Source organism: Meles meles, chromosome 5 (genome assembly GCF_922984935.1).
Source record: "Meles meles chromosome 5, mMelMel3.1 paternal haplotype, whole genome shotgun sequence".
NCBI lineage: Eukaryota > Metazoa > Chordata > Mammalia > Carnivora > Mustelidae > Meles > Meles meles.
In genome coordinates, this window is record NC_060070.1 from 84,955,680 (window position 1) to 84,979,862 (window position 24,183).

A 24,183-nucleotide genomic window follows, 5' to 3' on the forward strand; every position below is an offset into this window, starting at 1 on the left:
CTGTGGCAGTGACTCAGATCCCCTTGTGTTTACTGTGGGCTCACAAGCACTCTTCTCTTAGATGACGTGCAGCGGGGCAGGACGTCATTTGCACTAGCTTGAGCGTCCTGCACTGTTGTGGTTTGTGTTTCCGGTTTCCTTAGTGTTTCCGTTTGTTTCAGTTATTGGTTTACAGTGCAGTGTTCTTGAAGATCAGTGTCTCTTTCCTTGCCTCTGCTCTGTCAGCCTCTGTGTGTCATCAGGACTCCGTCGTCTAGAAGTTTAAAGTAAGACTGTTGTGAACCTAAAGTGTGTAAAGAAGGAGTAACTGTAGGTGAGCAGGTCCAGAGTGTAGGACCTTGGGCAGCAGGAGTCAGTGGGGGGCATTATGGGGAGAAAACTGAAAGTGCCAACAATGCTTCTCCCAACACCACTAAGGTATCGTGTCCCCTCTTCCCTGGAATCTTCACTGATGCAATCGACTTGTTTTTCATCTCAGGTACCATCGGAGACTGGAAAAATCACATGACAGTTGAGCAGAATGAGAGGTTTGACAAGATTTTCCAAAGGGAGATGAACGATTTTCCCTTGGAGTTCATCTGGGACGTGAACGAAGACTAGAATGCGAAGCAAGGCACAGATCCTTTAAGAAAGCACTTTCAGTAGGAAACATATTGAATTGTACACTTTCATCTTTGACTGTCACTGAATCATTATTGCAAAGCCTGAATGATGAATAACTATGAATATACCAACTCTACGTCATTTGCCATCTGTGGCCTGTTTTCCACTGGCGGGGATCCCCCAGTTTCTGTTCAGCAGGGGGTTTCCACACCATAATTTCTCAAAGAAGTTAATAAACTGTCATGACGATGTGTGTTGGGATGTTGCTGAGTACTGCTTTATTCCTAAAAAGTCATTTAAAAATCGGCATCACCACTAATTGAGTCTTCCCATTCAGAGATATTGTACCCTCAGCATCAATTTGTGTTTTCCTTCCTGTCACTTGAAACAGATGCATGGGCCTAATATGAGCTGCGCTTATTTCCTGTGGAGTTTATCCTAAGCAAGACTCTGTGACGTTTGTAGCAATTCGGAGGAGGAAATTTTTGAGTTACGTTTTCCAACTGTTGATCGCTACTCCCAGAGTTTTGCCTGCTCACGCACTCCTGGGTTTCTGGTAGTAAGGCTGGCTGAGTGGAAGCAGGGCAGTCAGTGCAGGCCCGCAGGGGTGTGGGGGTGTGGGTGCGGCCATCCAGCAGATTCTGCAGACCCGCTGACATATGTCTGTGTGTTTGTGCCCAGCTTGGGGGTGCTGGCTACCTCGCGTGCCTTGACTTCCGCTGACCATCGCTCTGTTTATTGTTCCTAAGAAACACACCTCATTTCTTTCCTGAGCTGCAGCTTTGCACAAGGATATAAAGGGCCCTGGTCCTTGCATTGGGAGGGATTTCTCCTCTTCCAGGGCAGCTCCTGGTATACCACTTCTTGCCTTCTTGAATCCTTTCTTCCGAGGGCTTGAAAATTCCACAGCTATGGGGCTTAGGAGGGGGATATGTGACTGGAGAGAGACCTCCCTTTTCTCCTCCTTTCTCCTTATTTCTTCTCAAACTAGGATTTGTGTGGGGGAAAGGGAAGGAAATCTTGTGCTTACAAGTAAATGAATATCGACACCTTCTGCATGCAAGATGTTGCCTTTAGAATTACATATGGATTATCTCCTTTATGATTAGCAAAACCCTGATGAGGGAGGTGCTCTTTCAGAACTGGGAAAGCAAGAGGTGTGGAGTAGAAAGGGAATTTCCCCTGGGCGACTAGCTAGTGTTAGCACTCTGATTCAGAACCTGCTCTGTCTCACGTTAGAAGTGAAAAATCCTTAATACCCCTCTTTCAGCTTGTAATTTCCCAATAGGGATTGAACTGGGTTGAAACTGAGTCGTCAATTTAACATGACTGGAGTCTGTCTGCTTCATCCCCATTCCACTAAGACACCAGGAGATCTGTTTCTCCTTAGCCCTTAGATATGCAACTGTGTGAAGGAAAGACCTCAGTGTGAGAGAGGAATCCTCCAAAATCCTTGAGGACAACAGAGGCAGCAACCTCTTTGACCTCAGCCCAAACAACCAAGGAATGCAAGGGCAAACAAGAGTGAACTACTGGGACTTCATCAAGATCAAAAGCTTTTGCACAACAAAGGAAACAGTCAACAAAACCAAAAGACACCTGGCAGAATGGGAGAAATCCTTGGCAAATGACATATCACATAAAGAGCTAGTATCTAAAATCTGTAAAGAACTTATCAAACTCAATACCCAAAGAACAAATAATCCAATCAAGAAATGGGCAGAAGACGAAAGCAGACATTTCTGCAAAGAAGACATGCAGACGACCAACAGACACAGGAGAAAGTGCTCAACATCACTGGGCATTAGGGAAATACAAATCAAAACCACAGGGAGATACCGCCTCATACCAGTCAGAATGGCTAAAGTTAACAAGTCAGGGAAATGACAGATCTTGGTGAGGCTGTGGAGAAAGGGGACCCTCCTACACCGTTGCTGGGAATGCAACCTGGTGTAGCCACTCTTGGAAACGGTACAGAGGTTCCTCAAAAAGTTGAAAATAGAGGTTCCCTACGACCCAGTAATCGCACTATTAGGTATTTACCCTAATGATACAAATGTAGTGATCCAAAGGGGCACGTGCACCTAAATGTTTATAGCAGAAATGTCCACAGTAGCCAAACTATGGAAAGAACCTAGATGTCCATCAACAGATGAATGGATAAAGAAGATGTGGTATAGACATACAATGGAATTCTATGCAGTCATCAAAACCCCGAAGTCTTGCCATTGGCAATGACGTGATTGGAACTAGAGGGTGTTATGCTGAGTGAAATAAGTCAATTAGAGAAAGACAATTATCATATGATCACTCTGATATGAGGAATTTGAGAGGCAGGGTGGGGGGTCATGGGGGGTAGGGAGGGAAAACATGAAACAAGACAGGCTCAGGGAGAGACAAACCATAAGAAGACCAAACCTTAATCTCACAAAACAAACTGAGGGTTGCTGGAGGGTGAGGGGTAGGGTTAGGGTGGCTGGGTTACGGTCACTCAGGAGGGTATGTGCGATGGTGAGTGCTGTGAAATGTTTAAGCCTGATGATTCACAGCCCTGCACCCCTGGGTCAAATAATACATTATATGCTAAAAAAAATTAGAATGACTTTAAATCACTGTAAGATTTGCTCCTTTAAACATATGAATTTTTAAAAAGATTTTATTTATTTATTTGAGAGAGAGCGAGAGCGAGAGAGAGATCAAGCATGAGCCGGAGGGAGGGGCAGAGTAATAGGAAGAAGAAGAATCCTTGCTGAGCAGGGAGCCCAACCCTGAGGTCATGACCTGAGCTCAAAGCAGACGCTGGGTGGCTCAGACACACCTTAAACATATTGATTATATAAGAGCTAGCCATTTTCAGCTATATAGTCAATATGTGCCATGCTCAAGCATGAATCCTTCCATGTGCTTTGCTGTCCTTGTACCTTCTAAGTCCATAACTTCTACTTTTGGCTACTCTGAATGATAACGCTTGAACGTTCATGAACAAGTCGTTGAAGGCACATAGGGTTTCATTTCTTTTTGGTAGACACCTCCAAATTGAAATGCCAAACTGCTTTCCAAAGAATCTACCTTTACATCAGCACCATTGGGAAGGATTCCCAATACTCCATGTCCTCACTAATGCGAGTTACTTCCAGTCTTTGTGATATAGCCATTCAGTATAGTAGGAAGTGAGATACCATTTTGCTGGAGGAAGTTCAAGAATATTAGAGGGGCGCCTGGGTGGCACAGTCAGAGGAGTGTCAGCTTCCTGGTTTTAGCTTGGGTTTTGATCTCAGGTGGTGAGATGGAGCCCCATATGGGCTCTCTGCTCAGCAGGGAGTCTGCTTCAGATTCTCTCTCCCTCTGCCCCTCCCCAACATGCTCTCTCTCAAATAAATAAGTAAATCTTAAAAAAAATATACTGGAGAAGGATACCAAGTTAGAATTGCAAATCATAGTGACAAAGGATATTGTCTCCTGAATCAAACGCACTGTCCAATCTAATATGTAGACATTTTATTTACCATGGATTTTATCTACATTAATTTTTATTTTTTTAAGGCCTGCATTAAAACATTATTTATCCCAGTTACTGAGAAATGGGTGCCCCCTTACATTTGGCACCAGATATAGGTGACTCAATCCCTTCACCACAGTCCTTGGGAGTTCAACAGGGCTTTCCAAGTTTCCTGGCCTCTACCTCCCAAAGTATTTGGTATTTGCCACCAGCAGCTTTGCCCGATGCCTCTAGATTCTGCATTACCTCATATTTTTGTGCCAGCAAGGATGCCATAGGAAAAAAGTGGATACATACTCACCTAAGGCAAACCCAAGGAAAGGGTTACATGAACATTTCCTACTGGAGGTAAAACCAGGAAGAGTGATGCATAACAGCTCTTATGGATACCAATTATGAGTTCATGGATTGTACTGTCCCAAAGTCCAAAGATATCTTTGCCAAGAAGCAAAGTGATGCATTCTTGGATTCAGGAAAAAGGATTATGTGGGTTTTCAATATTTATGTGCTAGCCCATTATTAGTGTTGCAACACAAGGTCGGCGAACGACCTCCAGTAGCTCACAGTGTTGTCCTTCAGAGATCATACATATCTCGCAGTTTCTTCTAACAAACAGACCAAAATATACCCAGGATACAGTGTATTGCTCTGTTCTGTTCACCTGTCCATTTAAAGTCCTTCTTTTTTTTTCTTTTTTGTCTTTTAATCTTCAGTTTTACAGTTGCGTTCTTTCCAATCACCATATTTAATTTTACTTTTGTACATATCTACTTTTCTCTTTCTTTACAATTTTGGGATCAAAATAGATCAAAATACACATAGGATCCAGTGTATTTCTCTGGATGATTCAACAATTTGATTGTATTTTTTTTCCAGTTTTGATCTCCACTGGTCTGTTTAGTGTATATTTCTCTGGTGTATTTACTCTTGCCATTTTAATGTTTCGTTCTGTCATTCATCTGTTCTTCTCTGGACAGAATGACAAGATAGAAATACTCACCTCGAACAACAGAACAAGAGGCGGTCCTGCTTTGCCAGGGACCTAATCAGTATACAAGTGCGAGATTCCAGAACTAGAGTTCAAAACAACGATTATAAAGATACAGGCCAGACTTGAAAAAAGCCCATAGAAGGCAATAGGGAATCCTTTTCTGAGGCAATAAAAGAACTAAAATCTAATACCTATGCTTCTGAAGCAGTTTGTAAAAATAAAAATGGGAGAAACCCTCCCATACTCTTCCTATATAAGGCCAGCATTACCTTGATGCCAAAACCAGACAAAGACCCCTCCAAAAAGGAGAATTACAGACCAGTATCTCTGATGAACATGGATGCAAAAATTCTCACCAGGATCCTAGCCAATAGGATCCAACTGTACATTAAAAGGATTATTCATCAGGACCAAGTGGGATTTATTCTTGGGAGGCAAGCATGGGTCAACATCTGCAAATCAATCAAGGTGATACACTATATTAGTAAAAGAAAGGACAAGAACCATACGATTCTCTCAATAGATGCAGAAAAAGCATTTGACAAATTATAGTTTACTTTCTTCATCAAAACTGGAAGTCCTAACCTCAGCAATCAGACAACAAAAAGAAATAAAAAGCATCTGAATCGGCACAGATTCAAACTCCCACTCTTTGCAGATGACATGATACACTATGTGGAAAACCCAAAAGACTCCACCCCAAAATTGTGAGAACTCATACAGGAATTCAGCAAAGTGGCAGGATATAAAATCAATGCCATACAAATCAGTTGCATTTCCACACACTAACAATGAGACCGAAGAAAGAGAAATTAGGGAGTCAGTCCCATTTACAATTGTGCCAAAGAAACCCACAAGATACCTGGAAACAAACCTAACAGAGGAGCAAAGGATCTATATTCAGAAAACTATAGAACATCCGTGAAAGAAATTGAGGAAAAAACAAAGAAACAGAAAAATGTTCCATGTTCACCTACTGAAAGAACAAATATTGTTAAAATGTCCACACTACCTAGGGCAATCTATACATTCAAAGAAATCCCTGTAAAATACCAACAACTTTTTTCACAGAGCTGAGCAAATAACCCTAACATTTGTATGGAAGCAGAAAAGACCCCTGGAAAGCCAAAGGAATGTTGCAAAGGAAAACCACAGCTGGTGGCCTCACAATTCCAGACTTCAAGCTCCATTACAAAGCTGTCATCATCAAGACTCTATGGCACTGGCACAAAAACAGACACAGAGATCAGTGGAACAAAATAAGGAACCCAGAAATGGATCCCCCAACTCTATGGTCAACTGACCTTTGACAAAGCAGGAAAGAATGTCCAATAGAAAAGAGACCATCTCTTCAACAAATGGTGTAAGGAAAATTGGACAGAGACATGCAGAACAATGAAACCAGACCACTTTCTTACACCATACACAAATTTAGACTCGGAATGGATGAAAGACCTAAATGTGAGACAGGAATCCATCAAAATCCTGGAGGAGAACACAGGCAGCAACCTCTGTGACCTTGGCCGCAGCCACTTCTTGCTAGACACGTCTCCAAAGGCAAGGGAAACAAAGCCAAAAATGAACTATTGGGACTTCATCCAGATCAAAAGCTTTAGCACAGCAAAGGGAACAGTGGAGAAAAACAAAAGACAACCAACAGAATGGGAGAAGATATTTGCAAATGTCCCATCAGATAAAGGGCTACTATCGCAAACTATATAAAGAACTTATCAGGGGCGCCTGGGTGACTCAGGGTTAAGCGCTGGCCTTTTCTCAGGTCATGATCCCAGGAGCTTGGGATTGAGCCTCTCATTGCACCAGGCTCCCTGCTCAGTGGGGAGCTTCTTCCTCTGACCTTCCTGGTGCTCGTTCTCCCCCATCCCCACCTCTCTCTTAAATAAATACATAAAATCTTAAAACAAGAAAGAACGTATCAAACTCAACACCCAAAAATAATCAAGTCAAGACCTGAGCAGAAGACGTGCACAGACATTTCTCCAAAAAAGACATACAAATGGCCAACGGACACATGAAAAAAATGCTCAACGTCACTCAGCATCAGCAAAACACAAATCAAAACCACAGTGAGATACCACTTCACACAGGTCAGAAGTCAAAAGTGAACTACTGGAACTCCACCCAGATAAGCAGCTTTTGCTCAGCAAAGAAAACCGTGGACAAAACCAAAAGACAACCAGGGCACCTGGGTGGCTGGTAGGTTAAAGCCTCTGCCTTCGGCTTTGGTCATGATCCCAGGATCCTGGGATCGAGTCCCTCTCAGCAGGGAGCCTGCTTCTCTCTCTCTCTCTCTCTGCCTGCCTCTCTGCCTACTTGTGATCTCTGTCTGTCAAATAAAGAAATAAAAATTAAAAAAAAAAAAAAAAGACAACCAACAGAATGGAAGAAGATATTTCCAAATGTCTTACCAGATAAAGGGCTGGTAATCTAAATCTATAAAGAGTTTTTCAAATTCAACACCCCCAAAACAAATAATCCAGTAAAGAAATGGGCAGAATACATGACAGAGACTTCCCCAAGGAAGACACAGAAATGGCCAACAGACCCATGAAAAAATGCTCCACACCACTGCGCATCAGGGAAACACAAATAAAAAACACAATGAGATTTCACCTCCCGTCATCAGAATGACTCAAACTAGTAAGTCAGGAAATGACAGGTGTTGGTGAGGGTGAGGGGAGAGGGGGACCCTCTCACACTGGTGGTGCTAATGCAAGGTGGTGCAGCCACTCTGGAAAACAGGATGGAGGTTACTTGCAAATTTGAAAAAGGAGTTATCTTCTGACCCAGTAATTGCCCTACAAGATATTTACCTGAAGAATACAAATAGCGATTCGAAGGGACACCTACACCCCAATGTTAATAGTAGCAATGTCCACAATAGCCAAACCATGGAAAGAACCCAGATGTCCATTGACTGTTGAATGGCTAAAGAAGAGGTGGTATATATGTATGCAGTGGAGTACTACTCAGCCACCAAAAATGAAATCTTGTCCCGTGAAAGAACATGGAGAGAACTAGAGGGTATTGTGCTAAGTGAAATAAGTCAATCAGTGGAAGACAATTATCCTAGGACCTCATTCATCTGTGGAATTTAAGTAACAAAACAGAGGATCATAGGGGAAGGGAGGGAAAAAGAAAATAAGACAAAACCAGAGAGGGAGACAAACTATAAGAAACTTCTAACTGAAGGAAACAAACTGAGGGTTGCTGGAGGGGAGGAGCTTGGGAGGATGGGGTAACTGGGTGAGGGACATTAAGGAAGGCACTTGATGTAATGAGCTCTGGTAATATATAAGACTGATGAGTCACTGAACTCTTCCTCTGAAACTAATAATACATCATATGTTAATTGACTGAATTTAAATTTTAAAAATCTGTTGAGGGTAAATTATATTTTAGAGCGATTTGAACTTAAGTTTTAAATAACAGTGCTGTGCAATGTCACCTTGGCATTGGAGGTAAAAGAAAAAAATCAGTAATATTTTAAAGTTTAGACATTGTATCTGTCACAGATTTTATGTTAATATAAATATTTTTGCTACCGTATTACAATATTATTCATCCTAATAACTGAACTTGGTCCCTCCTTCAATTGTGCACCCAAGATCAGTGTCTCACTCACAGTACTGTAGTCCTTGGTAGAGCCAAAAGGCTTTCAGTGTTCCCTGGCCTCCATGTTAAGAATACCGGGAAGAAATCTCTGGAGGTGGAACCATGTGGAGTTGTAGGTAAGGGGGGCTTCTTTGTGCAAAGGAATGTGCTCAGGGGATAAAGAAAATGAAGACATCTTATGGCCCCAAGCAGACAGTTAAGCCAAAACAATTAAAGACCTAGAAATTACTGGACTGGGGGCTAATGCCACATGTCAGAGATGTTAAATAAAATAACTGGTATGAGTTGGACCATACCACTCCAAACATATCTCAACCCAGTATAATCATTAAATCAAAATGATTTGTACTTTAAGTTTGGTGATATGGTTAATAGAATGATTCTTGTGGAACTCGGAGTGTTGAGAAGTGTGGCTCTAGAATATTTTCCACCTATATATTTGGGAAAATGTTTTTTAAAAGAACCTCTTTACATTAATTTGGATCTATCTTCTTCAACTTTTTAATTTTTCTCAATGGTCAGACAGATCCATCTGTATTTATTAAAAGGTTTTTGAACATTACCATCTGTTACTAAAGGTGTTTGTTTTAAAAAGTAAATGTTGACGTTACGCCCTTGAAAACGACATTAACATGTTAGGCACATTCTCAAAGGTACCCATTAATGTCTGTACTTTTCCTTGTCGTTATGAGCTAATATGGAGGTTCCTTTTGAGATAGACGCATCCCTCTCTGTACGTTTTAGGAAAGGAGCTTGGGATTCTCTCTGACCTTGGTGCTCCTTTGATCATGAACCAACACACATTGCTCAGCCCTAGGAGCTGGAACACCAGAGGATAAAAACGAAGATTTAATGTTTAATACTTCATATTTTAGTTTGCCACTGAAAGTTAATGTCTTGCATAGTATGAAACATGTGAGATGGTTCTGCTGGAAAGCATGAGAACTGGAATGATAGTTTCTTTTCCTAACTGGGAGCCTGGGAAATCATGCACTTAGCCTCGGATCCTCAGTTTCCTCATTTCAAAGGTGAGGATTACAATACTTCCTGAAGATGAAAAATTTACTGAAATATGACAACTAATAAACATGTTCAAATTGGTGAGTTAACACTGCAGCTGTTCATGGGTCCTTGTCTCCAAATCTCCCCACATTTCCCATTCCACCTTGTCCTCCTGTCACACAAATGAAATTATAGGGGAGAATTGTACTGCCATGGGCTGATCTTTGTGTCCCCCAGAAATTCATATGTTGAAATCCTGAGCCCCGTGGTGATGATGCTAGGGGGTGCGCACTGGGAGGGAACGACTGGGATTAGTGCCCTTGTCAAAGCTGCCTTGAGTTCCCTTGCCACTTCTGCCATATGAGGTCACAGTGAGAAGACCAAGAAGAAAGGGGATTCTCTCCAGACACGAAATCCTGGTGGCATTGTCTTGGACTTCCCAGCCTCTGAACTGTGAGAAGTGTGTGTCTGCTGTCATAAGCCACCCATCTGCCCTCTTGTGATTGCAGCCTGAATGGACTCAGACAAATGCTCCTCATCTTCCCTTTGCCTTTATTTCATAAAAAAAAAAAAAAAAAAAAAAAAGATCCAGGAACAAACAGAACATGTAGCAGTGCAGGTGGTGAGTCCTTCAGCTACGGGGCCACAGCTGACGCCCTGCATTCCAACTCTAGCAGCAAAACTGCCTCAAGTTAAAGCAACTTCAAGGGCAACCTAGCTCCTTAGCTCCCTCTTTGACCACTTGTGGGTGTTACTGCTTTGTCATTGTACTTCAACTTCCTCCTCTGTCCAGAGTAGCTGCCATCACTCCCTCACAGGTGGTGTACCCAAGGGTCCTTCCTTGTCCCCATGCAAATCTCAGTCTGTGTCCTCAGAGGATCCCATAGGAAAGCATCCTATGAAATGATTTCAATTAAAGCAGCCTATTGACCCGATGGTGGGACAGCACTGGAATGGAGCCCACTGAGGACTGAGTTTGGTGGGATGGGTGTTGAGCCAGGGTCCTTGCTCCTCAGAGATCCCAGATCTAGGTGCTAGGAAACTGGTTCTGGGTATGGACAGGAAATATGTGGGTGCATTTCTGTTTGTCACACCCTATCAGGATGGGAAGAACCCAGGGATCCTAAACACATTCTGGTGTGAGAACAGCCCCAAAACTTGAAGGGCTGTTGCAGAAACAAAAGACACAAAAATAAAGACACAGAAACCTGGAAACCTTATTTCCTTTGCTGGCCAAGTGTTCAAGTTTTGTCTCCCGCACAGTCTTTGGTATCTGTGGCTAGTTGTGGAGCTCTTTTGCATTTGTCAAGAATCTAGGGATGAAAGATGGACGGGAGGGGGTTTGTGCCATTATTCTGGAACCAGAGCTAAAGTGACAGAGTTATGATTCCAGGAGGTTAAATGGAGTTTGGGCAATTATGGGTTGCTCTAGAATGGATTGATCTCAGATAAAGTCATGGTGTCCTGGAAAGGTTCTCACTGTTCCAGTGTTAGTCATATATTTGTAGAGAAAAACAAGCACCTGTGGTTGTCCTTGGAACCTGGCCTTTCTCGGGTTCTTTCCTACATTTCCTGTATGCCTTTTTTTCCCAAGTAACACCGGTATTGCATTTCAAACTCATCTCAGTTCTCATTTAGATAAAACACCAGACAGAAGAAATTCCTCATCCAACATTTCTCATTCCAGTCTATTGAAATGAGAATAAGAGGGGTGCCATCAGCATCTTGGCAGTGTGAGTTGTGCATTTTCTTTCCCTTTCCATCTGCATCTTTTTTTTTTAATTGTGTTATGTTAGTCACCATTAAATACATCATTAGTTTTTGATGCAGTGTTCCAAGATTCATTGTTTATCTACAACACCCAGTACTCTATGCAATATGTGCCCCCCTTAATATCCACCAGCAGACTCACCCATTCCCCCACCCCCACCCTTCTACACTCTCAGTTTGTTTCTCAGAATCCACAGTCTCTCGTGGTTCTCTCTCCCTCTGATTTCCCCCAATTCACTTTTTCTTTCCTTCTCCTAATGTCCTCCACTTTATTCCTTATGTTCCACATGTAAGTGAAACCATGTGATAATTGACTTTCTCTGCTTGACTTATTTCACTCACCATAATCTCCTCCAGTCCCATCCATGTTGATGCAAAAGTTGGGTATTCATCTTTTTTGAAGGGCATCTTGGCTCTTTTGGGGTACAGATGACCCTTCTCTTCACTACATCTGTATCTTCGGGGTAAATACCCAGTAATGCAATTACTGGGTCATAGGGTAGCTCTATTTTTAATTTTTTGAGGAATCTCCATACTGTTTTCCAATGTGGCTGCACCAACTTGCACTTCCACCAACAGTGTAAGAAGGTTCCCCTTTTCCCACATCCTCTCCAACATTTGTTGCTTCTTGTCATGTTAATCTTTGCCACTCTGACTAGTGTAAGGTGGTATCTCAATGTGGTTTTGATTTGTATTTCCCTGATGGCTAATGATGATGAACCTTTTCTTATGTGTCTGCTAGGTATTTGTATATCTTCATTGGAGACGTGTCTGTTCATGTCTTCTGCCCATTTTTTGACTTGATTATCTGTTTTGTGTGTGTTGAGTTTGAGAAGTTCTTTATAGATCTTGGATATCAGCCCTTTGTCTCTAGTGTCTTTTGTGAATACCTTCTCCCACTCTGTGGGTTGCCTCTTTGTTTTTCTTTGACTATTTCCTTTGCTGTGCAGAAGCTTTTGATCTTGATGAAGTCTCAAAAGTTCATTTTTGCTTTTGTTTCCTTCACCTTTTGAGACATGTCTTAGAAGATGTTGGTGTGGCCAGTGTCAAAGAGGTTACATCCCACTGACATCAAGAACACGGCAAGGATGCCCACTCTCACCACTGTTGTTCAACATAGTACCAGAAGTCCTAGCAACAGCAATCAGACAAAAAAAAAAAAAAAAAAAAAAAAAAAAGAAGTAATAGTAATTCAAATTGGCAAAGAGTGAAATTCTCTCTCTCTTCACAGATGACATGATATTTTAAGTGGAAAACCCAAAAGATTCCACTCCCAGATTACTAGAACTCATACAGCAATGTGGCAAGATACAAATCAATGCAAAGAAATCAGTTGCTTTCTTGTACACTAACAAGGAAACTGTAGAAAGGGCAATTAGAGAATCGAATCTATTTACAATAGCGCCAAAAGCCATAAGATACCTTGGAATAAACCTAACCAAAAGTGGTAAGGAACTATAGTCAAGGAACTAGAGAACACTCAAGAAAGAAATTGAAGAAGACACAAAAAGTGGGAAAACATTCCGTGCTCATGGATTGGAAAAGTAAATATTGTTAAAATGTCTACGCTGCCCAGAGCACTCTGTACTTTCAATGCCATCCTGCTCAAAATACCAGTGGCCTTTTTCAAAATGTTGGAACAAACAATCTTAAAATTTGTATGGAACCAGAAAAGACTCCAAATCACTAAGGAAATGTCGAAAAATAAAAATAAAACTGGGGGTGTCATGTTGCGTGATTTCAAGCTTTATTACAAAGCTATGATCACCAAGACAGCATTGTACTGGCACAAAAACAGACACATAGACCAGAGGAACAGAGTAGAAAGTCTAGATATGGACCCTCATCTCTATTGTCAAATGATCTTTGACAAGGCAAGAAAAAATATCCAGTAGAAAAAAGACTGTCGGGACGCCTGGATGGCTCAGTTGGTTGGATGACTGTCTTCAGCTCAGGTCATGATCCCGGAATGCCGGGATCAAGTCCCGCATCGGGCTCCCAGCTCCATGGGGAGTCTGCTTCTCTCTCTGACCTTCTCTTTGCTCATGCTCTCTCTCACTGTCTCTCTCAAAAAAAAAAACAAAAAAAAAAACAAAAAAAAAACACACAAACCCAAAAACCCCCAGTCTCTACAATAAGTGATGCTGGGAAAATTGAATAGCTATGTATAGAAGAATGAAGCTCAACCATTCTCTTACACCATACACAAAGATAAACTCAAAATGGACAAAAGACCTCAACAAGGGACAGGAATCCATTTACATCTAACTGGACATTCGTGATGATGAAAGTGTCCCTACAGAGCATTAAAGGACACTGAGAGATCTTCCATCTGCATCCCAAAGTGGGTATACTGGGGATCAGAGAGGCTGTGGGGCCAAGGAAGTTACAGCAGCAACAGTGGTAGTGCTGGTCCTGGCAGAAGAGACTGAGGAGGCAGAAAGCAGGGTAAGTTGAAGTCCCCCTGGCTGCTCAGGTGCATGTGAGGACCTATTGCTCTTCAGCAGCACCTGTATTTCTGAGGAGAGCTCTGTGACTGGCGCAAAGGAAGAAAAGAGAAGAAGGAAGACTAAGAGAATTGAAGGAAGGTGTTTTCTGCTGTGTGCCTTGGGATTTCAAGAAGTCTAGGACTTGTGAGACCCCACCCTCCCATCCCACTGGCCTTGAGCACTTCCATGACTCAAGTGCAAAAACCCACAACTCTCCTGCCACTCTACCACCAACACTTTCCCCCCCTTAATGTCAGGTCTCTTAGGTGTGCTCCTAATTTCTGTGGTGAGTCAGCTCTAGCAAGAGAAAATGAAATATTGTGCAATATCATGACTTTCTGGGAACCAAAAGCAAAGTTTCTGATTGCCAGTGTGCTTAATTCTTTTTTTTATTTAATTCTTACAATCAAAATCAACAAAGACTTTCCTAAATAAGAAAGATGCTTGAACATTCAAGTGAGTTGACAAAGGCACATTTCATCTGGTATGGAAAATTATAGCATGATGGCATCATAAAGAAAATGATGACAACTAAATTCAAAGACAAAGAATATTGTGATCCTTTTCATATATAATTAAAAACAGATTTCATGATGAAACTCAGTGAGCTACAGAAAATTTAGAAGGCAGTTCTGAGAACTCAGGCATTAAATTAATGACAGGAATACTTTACTAAAGAGACTGAAATTATGTAAAGGAACTTAGCAAATTCTGGATCTGATGGACTCAACAAATGAGATGAAAAGTGAATTAGCACTGGAAATATAGCAGGTCAGATGGAAGGAAAATTGGCTATCTGGATGATAGGAATTTAAAAATGATTCAAGGAGAAGAGGAGAGAGACTAAAATTTTCAACATGTCAAGAAACCTTTCGTGAGTTATCAGGCACTGAAAAAAGCCAATATAAGAATAATGAGTATACCAGAAGAAGAAAAGAAGGAGACAGCATTTATTTAAAGAAATAATTGCTGGAGGAAAGACAAGATGGCAGGGAACTAGGAGGAGGCACCATTTCAACCTGTACCCTAAAGTGAGCTGATTACGAACCAAGGAACTCTGATCACCCATGAAACCAGCCTGAGATTAGAATTATACACTTATGGATCTCTACAGGGGTAGAAGATGCCAGTGGGCAGGTAAAGCAGAGTGGGAACTTTGGACTGATACCGGAAGATAAACAAAAGGGGGAGGGAGCCACCAGAAGCCACCCATTGGAAAGTAATACCCCAATACGAGAATGCCCTGCGACTGGGGACCAGCACTAACTTGGAGTCTGGTTGAAAGCACTCAAAAAGAGCAAAGGATCATGGGGGGAAATTGTGGGAATCAGGGTAGTTTGGGACAGGAGCTTAAGTCCCCAGACCCAGGACAACCACCCCTGGTGCTGAGCCAGAGAGAGTGCGGCGAAGAAACCAGGTCTTGGTCCCTGAGCAGTGAGTGTGCCTGAGAGCGCCTGGGTGTCAGCTCCTGTGAGGGGCTGGGAGCCTTGCCAGCCAGCAGAACCACAGCCCTTGGCACTCTCCATGCATGCAGGCTGCACGACCAGAGTCTGAGTCGCACCCCACACCCACCCTGAGACAGCTTCCGCTGTTGTGGTTTTGGGTACAAGCAGGAGTTCCTATGTCCCCAGGGACCACACGACTGGGAACATGCTCTGCCTGCCAGCAGGAAGGGGGCAATTTATGTGCTCTGGAACACCCAGAGGGGAACAGACTGAGGCTTCTCTCTGAGAGGGAGGTCTGGGTGCAGTTTGCTTTCCTCTAAACCTCCAAAAACCATCCAAAGCCAACAAGGCAAGAGAAAACAAATGAACAAACAAATTAAAAAACCTCCAGAGGACAAAAGCCTGAAAAACCAGTTTCCTCAGAGCCCACCCCCTTGATTAGGTGGGAGGACGTAACTCAGGGAACATCACTGACTGAAAACACACACAGCAGGCCCCTCGCCCAGAAAGTCAACCGGGGGGAAGAAAAAAAGACAAGAGAACAACCACCACTACTTCATAGATACAACCTTTATTTTTAATTCATTCCCACAATTCTAGTTCATTTTTTTAAAGATTTTTTATTTATTTATTTGACAGACAGAGATCACAAGTAGGCAGAGAGGCAAGCAGAGAGAGAGGAAGGGAAGCAGGCTTCCCGCTGAGCAGAGAGCCTGATGCAGGGCTCAATCCCAGGACCCTGGGATCATGACCTGAGCTGAAGGCAGAGGCTTTAACCCACTGAGCCACCCAGGTGCCCCTCAGGTTCATTTTTTTTATATAGATAATTTTTTAACTTATTTACCATCACAGTGAGATGTCCAGTCATCAAATTCCTTAACAACCTTCTAACCTGAACTTTTTGATACATATACCTGTGTTTTTCTTTTGCTTTTCTATTTTTTAATTTTTTTAATTTTATTTTATTTTAGTTTAGTTTATTCTTTTTTTTATTTTTATTTTTTATCTTCATATAGAGTTAAATTCAAGGTAATCCCCTTTCCCCAATCAATGCTACCCCTATAAGTAAACCAATTTTTAATTCCCCTCTATCTTAGGAAAGTTGAGTCCTTTAACAAAGATATCAAGATACATCCAGGAAGAATCAAAATAACCGTCCTTGCCCACGCTGAGAATTTTAACCACTCTCCCATCTTTTTCTTCCGCCAGTGTTTCTGTGTATTTGTGTTTGTCCTGGTAGTATATAAATCTTATACTTAAGTATACTTGTATACTTATACAAGTATAAGAGATATATAGATATATATATATATCTATATATATATAGAGATATATAGAGATATATATAGAGATATATAGATATATAGATATATAGATAAGATAAGAGATATATAGATATATAGATATATAGATATAAGTAGATTGTCATCTACTTTTATCAGCCTTTTTGTTTGTTTTTGTTTGTATACTTCATAAATCTTACCTTGGGGCCCATTTGGGCTGAGCCTCTCTTTTATCTTTCTTTTTATTCCTGTCCCTCTCTCTCTCTCTCTTTTCTTTTCTTTCTTTCTTTTTTCTTTCGTTTGGGTGGGGACTCTTGATTGCTCAGAAACTTTCCAGGGTGCACCTTGCATGCACCACAGTCAACACATTCAGCTACATCCGTTCATTCATCTCTCACCAAAACGACTAGGAAGGGGAATGCCCAACAGAAGAAAAATTCAGAGGCTGGGCCTCTTGCAACAGAGCTAATGGCTATCAACAGAGACAATATGTCAGAAAGGGAATTCAGGCTGACAATTATCCAGGCAATAGCTAGGTTGGAGAAAGCCATGGAAGACAAAATGGAATTGATTAGAGCAGAACTGAAAGCAACCAGGGATGATGTTCACAATGTTCTCAATGAGTTCCAATCTAATCTAAATTCTCTAAAAACTAGGGTAACTGAGACAGAAGATAGAATTAGTGATCTGGAGGACAAACAGATAGAGAGAAAGGATCAGGAGGAAGCCTGGAACAAACAGCTTAGAAACCACAAAAACAGAATTAGGGAAATAAATGATGCCATGAAATGTTCCAATGTCAGAATTATTGGAATTCCTGAGGAGGGGGGGAAAGAAAGAGGACTAGAAGATATAATGGAACAAATTCTCCATGAAAATTTTCCCAGTCTTGTGAATAGAACCAGCATTCATGTACGAGAGGCAGAACAGTTTCCCCCAAAATTATAACATCTAGAAAAACCTCAAGGCACCTGATATAAAAACGAGAAATCATAATTGTAGACAGGATCCCTTGAAAGCAGCTGGGACAAAGAAGCTCCTTATGTACAGAGGAAAGTCCATCAGAATAACGTCAGACCTGTTCACAGAAGCCTGGCAAGCCAGAAAGGGCTGGCAAGATGTATTCAGGGCACTAAATAAAAACATGCAGACAAGAATACTTTATCCAGAAAGACTGACATTCAAAATGGATGGAGAGATAAAGAGTTTCCAAGACCAGCAAGGCTTAAAAGAATATGCGATCACCAAGCCAACACTGCAGGAAATATTAAGGGGGGTTCTATAAAAGAGGAAAAATCCCAAGAATGTCTTTGAACAGAACTATATGGAGACAATCTACAGAAAGAAAGACTTCAAAGGTAACACGATGTCAATAAAAACATATCTCTCAATAATCACTCTCAATGTGAATGGCCTAAATGCACCCATAAAACGACACAGGGTTGCAGATTGGATAAAACGACAGGACCCATCCATATGCTGTCTAAAAGAGATCCATTTCGAACCTAAGGATACACCCAGACTGAAAGTGAAGGGATGGAGAACTATCTTTCATGCTAATGGACCTCAAAAGAAGGCCGGGGTGGCAATTCTCATATCAGATATATTAGATTTTAAACTAAAGACTGTAGTCAGAGATACAGAAGGACACTGCATAATTCTTAAAGGGACTATCCACCAAGAAGATCTAACACTTGTAAATATTTATGTCCCCAATATGGGAGCAGCCAATTACATAAGAAAAGTATTAATCAAGATAAAGAGTCATATTGATATGAATACATTAATAGCAGGAGATCTCAACACACCTCTCTCAGTAATAGACAGATCATCGAAGCAGAAAATCAATAAAGTAACAAATCATTGAATGACACATTGGACCAGATGGACCTCGTAGATATATACAGAACATTCCACCCTAAAACAACAGAATACTCATTCTTCTCAAGTGCACATGGAACCTTCTCCAGAATAGACCACATACTGGGTCACAAATCAGGGCTCAACCTGTACCAAAAGACTGAGATTATTCCCTGCATATTCTCAGATCACAATGACTTAAAAATGAAGCTTAACCACAAGGAAAACTTTGGAAGGAACTCAAACACCTGGAAGCTAAAGACCACCTTGCTTAAGAATGCTTGGATCAACCAGGAGATCAAAGAACTTAAACAATTCATAGAAACCAATGCAAATGAAGACACTTCTGCCCAAAACCTATGGGATACAGCAAAGGCGGTCCTAAGAGGGAAATACATAGCCATCCAGGCCTCCCTCAAAAAAATTGAAAAATCCAGAATACACCAGCTATCTCTACACCTTAAAGAACTGGAGAATCAACAACAAATTAAGCCAACTCCACACACAAGAAGGGAAATAATCAAGACTAGAGCAGAGATCAATGAGGTAGAAACCAGAGATACAGTAGAATGTATCAATGAAACTAGAAGCTGGTTTTTTGAAAGAATCAATAAGATTGATAAACCATTGGCCACACTAACCCAAAAGAAAAGAGAGAAGGCTCAAATTAATAAAGTTATGAAGGAAAAGGGAGAGAACACAACTAACATCAAGGAAATAGAAATAATCATCAGAAGTTATTATCAACAGTTATATGCCAATAAGTTAAGCAACCTAGATGAAATGGATGCATTCCTGGAAAACTATAAACTCCCAAAATTGAACCAGGAAGAAACTGACAACCTGAATAGACCAATATCTAGTACAAGATTGAAGCAGTGATCAAAAACCTCCCAAAACACAAGAGCCCGGGACCTGATGGATTCCCTGGAGAATTCCACCAAACTTTCAAAGAAGAAATAACACCTATTCTCCTGAAGCTGTTCCAAAAAATTGAAACAGAAGGAAAACTTCCAGATTCTTTTTTTTTTTTTCTTTTTGGCATAACAGTATTCATTGTTTTGCATCACAACCAGTGCTCCATGCAATACGTGCCCTCCCTAATACCCACCACCTTGTTCCCCCAACTGCCCACCTCCTGCCTCTTCAAGACCCTCAGGTTATTTTTCAGAGTCCATAGTCTCTCATGGTTCACCTCCCCTTCCAATTTCCCTCAACTCCCTTCTCCTCCCCATCTCCCCATGTCCTCCATGTTCTTTGTTATGCTCCACAAATAAGTGAAACCATATGATAATTGACTCTCTCTGCTTGACTTATTTCACTCAGCATAATCTCTTCCCGTCCCATCCGTGTTGCTACAAAAGTTGGGTATTCATCCTTTCTGATGGAGGCAAAAAAACTCCGTAGTGTATATGGACCACATCTTCCTTATCCATTCATCCGTGGAAGGGCATCTTGGTTCTTTCCACAGTTTGGCAATCATGGCCATTGATGCTATAAACATTGGGGTACAGATGGCCCTTTTTTCCAAACTGTGGAAAGAACCAAGATGCCCTTCCACGGATGAATGGATAAGGAAGATGTGGTCCATATACACTACGGAGTTTTTTTGCCTCCATCAGAAAGGATGAATACCCAACTTTTGTAGCAACACGGATGGGACGGGAAGAGATTATGCTGAGTGAAATAAGTCAAGCAGAGAGAGTCAATTATCATATGGTTTCACTTATTTGTGGAGCATAACAAAGAACATGGAGGACATGGGGAGATGGGGAGGAGAAGGGAGTTGAGGGAAATTGGAAGGGGAGGTGAACCATGAGAGACTATGGACTCTGAAAAATAACCTGAGGGTCTTGAAGAGGCAGGAGGTGGGCAGTTGGGGGAACAAGGTGGTGGGTATTAGGGAGGGCACGTATTGCATGGAGCACTGGTTGTGATGCAAAACAATGAATACTGTTATGCCAAAAAGAAAAAAAAAAAAAGAATCTGGAAGTTTTCCTTCTGTTTCAATTTTTTGGAACAGCTTCAGGAGAATAGGTGTTATTTCTTCTTTGAAAGTTTGGTGGAATTCTCCAGGGAATCCATCAGGTCCCGGGCTCTTGTGTTTTGGGAGGTTTTTGATCACTGCTTCAATCTTGTACTAGATATTGGTCTATTCAGGTTGTCAGTTTCTTCCTGGTTCAATTTTGGGAGTTTATAGTTTTCCAGGAATGCATCCATTTCATCTAGGTTGCTTAACTTATTGGCATATAACTGTTGATAATAACTTCTGATGATTATTTCTATTTCCTTGATGTTAGTTGTGTTCTCTCCCTTTTCCTTCATAACTTTATTAATTTGAGCCTTCTCTCTTTTCTTTTGGGTTAGTGTGGCCAATGGTTTATCAATCTTATTGATTCTTTCAAAAAACCAGCTTCTAGTTTCATTGATACATTCTACTGTATCTCTGGTTTCTACCTCATTGATCTCTGCTCTAGTCTTGATTATTTCCCTTCTTGTGTGTGGAGTTGGCTTAATTTGTTGTTGATTCTCCAGTTCTTTAAGGTGTAGAGATAGCTGGTGTATTCTGGATTTTTCAATTTTTTTGAGGGAGGCCTGGATGGCTATGTATTTCCCTCTTAGGACCGCCTTTGCTGTATCCCATAGGTTTTGGGCAGAAGTGTCTTCATTTGCATTGGTTTCTATGAATTGTTTAAGTTCTTTGATCTCCTGGTTGATCCAAGCATTCTTAAGCAAGGTGGTCTTTAGCTTCCAGGTGTTTGAGTTCCTTCCAAAGTTTTCCTTGTGGTTAAGCTTCATTTTTAAGTCATTGTGATCTGAGAATATGCAGGGAATAATCTCAGTCTTTTGGTACAGGTTGAGCCCTGATTTGTGACCCAGTATGTGGTCTATTCTGGAGAAGGTTCCATGTGCACTTGAGAAGAATGAGTATTCTGTTGTTTTAGGGTGGAATGTTCTGTATATATCTACGAGGTCCATCTGGTCCAATGTGTCATTCAATGATTTGTTACTTTATTGATTTTCTGCTTCGATGATCTGTCTATTACTGAGAGAGGTGTGTTGAGATCTCCTGCTATTAATGTATTCATATCAATATGACTCTTTATCTTGATTAATACTTTTCTTATGTAATTGGCTGCTCCCATATTGGGGACATAAATATTTACAAGTGTTAGATCTTCTTGGTGGATAGTCCCTTTAAGAATTATGCAGTGTCCTTCTGTATCTCTGACTACAGTCTTTAGTTTAAAATCTAATATATCTGATATGAGAATTGCCACCCCGGCCTTCTTTTGAGGTCCATTAGCATGAAAGATAGTTCTCCATCCCTTCACTTTCAGTCTGGGTGTATCCTTAGGTTCGAAATGGATCTCTTTTAGACAGCATATGGATGGGTCCTGTCGTTTTATCCAATCTGCAACCCTGTGTCGTTTTATGGGTGCATTTAGGCCATTCACATTGAGAGTGATTATTGAGAGATATGTTTTTATTGACATCGTGTTACCTTTGAAGTCTTTCTTTCTGTAGATTGTCTCCATATAGTTCTGTTCAAAGACATTCTTGGGATTTTTCCTCTTTTATAGAACCCCCCTTAATATTTCCTGCAGTGTTGGCTTGGTGATCGCATATTCTTTTAAGCCTTGCTGGTCTTGGAAACTCTTTATCTCTCCATCCATTTTGAATGTCAGTCTTTCTGGATAAAGTATTCTTGTCTGCATGTTTTTATTTAGTGCCCTGAATACATCTTGCCAGCCCTTTCTGGCTTGCCAGGCTTCTGTGAACAGGTCTGACGTTATTCTGATGGACTTTCCTCTGTACATAAGGAGCTTCTTTGTCCCAGCTGCTTTCAAGGGATCCTGTCTACAATTATGATTTCTCGTTTTTATATCAGGTGCCTTGAGGTTTTTCTAGATGTTATAATTTTGGGGGAAACTGTTCTGCCTCTCGTACATGAATGCTGGTTCTATTCACAAGACTGGGAAAATTTTCATGGAGAATTTGTTCCATTATATCTTCTAGTCCTCTTTCTTTCCCCCCCTCCTCAGGAATTCCAATAATTCTGACATTGGAACATTTCATGGCATCATTTATTTCCCTAATTCTGTTTTTGTGGTTTCTAAGCTGTTTGTTCCAGGCTTCCTCCTGATCCTTTCTCTCTATCTGTTTGTCCTCCAGATCACTAATTCTATCTTCTGTCTCAGTTACCCTAGTTTTTAGAGAATTTAGATTAGATTGGAACTCATTGAGAACATTGTGAACATCATCCCTGGTTGCTTTCAGTTCTGCTCTAATCAATTCCATTTTGTCTTCCATGGCTTTCTCCAACCTAGCTATTGCCTGGATAATTGTCAGCCTGAATTCCCTTTCTGACATATTGTCTCTGTTGATAGCCATTAGCTCTGTTGCAAGAGGCCCAGCCTCTGAATTTTTCTTCTGTTGGGCATTCCCCTTCCTAGTCGTTTTGGTGAGAGATGAATGAACGGATGTAGCTGAATGTGTTGACTGTGGTGCATGCAAGGTGCACCCTGGAAAGTTTCTGAGCAATCAAGAGTCCCCACCCAAACGAAAGAAAAAAGAAAGAAAGAAAAGAAAAGAGAGAGAGAGAGAGGGACAGGAATAAAAAGAAAGATAAAAGAGAGGCTCAGCCCAAATGGGCCCCAAGGTAAGATTTATGAAGTATACAAACAAAAACAAACAAAAAGGCTGATAAAAGTAGATGACAATCTACTTATATCTATATATCTATATATCTATATATCTCTTATCTTATCTATATATCTATATATCTATATATCTCTATATATATCTCTATATATCTCTATATATATATAGATATATATATATATCTATATATCTCTTATACTTGTATAAGTATACAAGTATACTTAAGTATAAGATTTATATACTACCAGGACAAACACAAATACACAGAAACACTGGCGGAAGAAAAAGATGGGAGAGTGGTTAAAATTCTCAGCGTGGGCAAGGACGGTTATTTTGATTCTTCCTGGATGTATCTTGATATCTTTGTTAAAGGACTCAACTTTCCTAAGATAGAGGGGAATTAAAAATTGGTTTACTTATAGGGGTAGCATTGATTGGGGAAAGGGGATTACCTTGAATTTAACTCTATATGAAGATAAAAAATAAAAATAAAAAAAAGAATAAACTAAACTAAAATAAAATAAAATTAAAAAAATTAAAAAATAGAAAAGCAAAAGAAAAACACAGGTATATGTATCAAAAAGTTCAGGTTAGAAGGTTGTTAAGGAATTTGATGACTGGACATCTCACTGTGATGGTAAATAAGTTAAAAAATTATCTATATAAAAAAAATGAACCTGAGGGGCACCTGGGTGGCTCAGTGGGTTAAAGCCTCTGCCTTCAGCTCAGGTCATGATCCCAGGGTCCTGGGATTGAGCCCTGCATCAGGCTCTCTGCTCAGCGGGAAGCCTGCTTCCCTTCCTCTCTCTCTGCTTGCCTCTCTGCCTACTTGTGATCTCTGTCTGTCAAATAAATAAATAAAAAATCTTTAAAAAAATGAACTAGAATTGTGGGAATGAATTAAAAATAAAGGTTGTATCTATGAAGTAGTGGTGGTTGTTCT

General features: G+C 40.9%; 1 protein-coding gene and 1 long non-coding RNA gene across 4 annotated transcripts in view; one reads left to right on the forward strand and one right to left on the reverse strand.

The window, feature by feature from the left end:
* The window catches only part of LOC123942701 (amine sulfotransferase-like), a 72,780-nt gene extending 71,924 nt beyond the window's left edge, over window positions 1–856 (forward strand). For all 3 annotated transcript variants that reach the window (XM_046006794.1, XM_046006793.1, XM_046006795.1), the window contains exon 7: window positions 479–856. In XM_046006794.1, coding sequence (XP_045862750.1) covers window positions 479–600 — 122 coding nt within the window. In that variant the 3' untranslated portion in view covers window positions 601–856. The remainder of the gene's footprint in view (window positions 1–478) is intronic.
* Window positions 515–23,971, reverse strand: LOC123942703. The gene is made up of 3 exons (XR_006818459.1): window positions 23,929–23,971; window positions 6,821–6,833; window positions 515–635 (listed from the first exon to the last, which is right to left on the reverse strand). It is a non-coding gene; the product is annotated as an uncharacterized LOC123942703 (long non-coding RNA).
* Window positions 23,972–24,183: the final 212 nt, after the last annotated feature.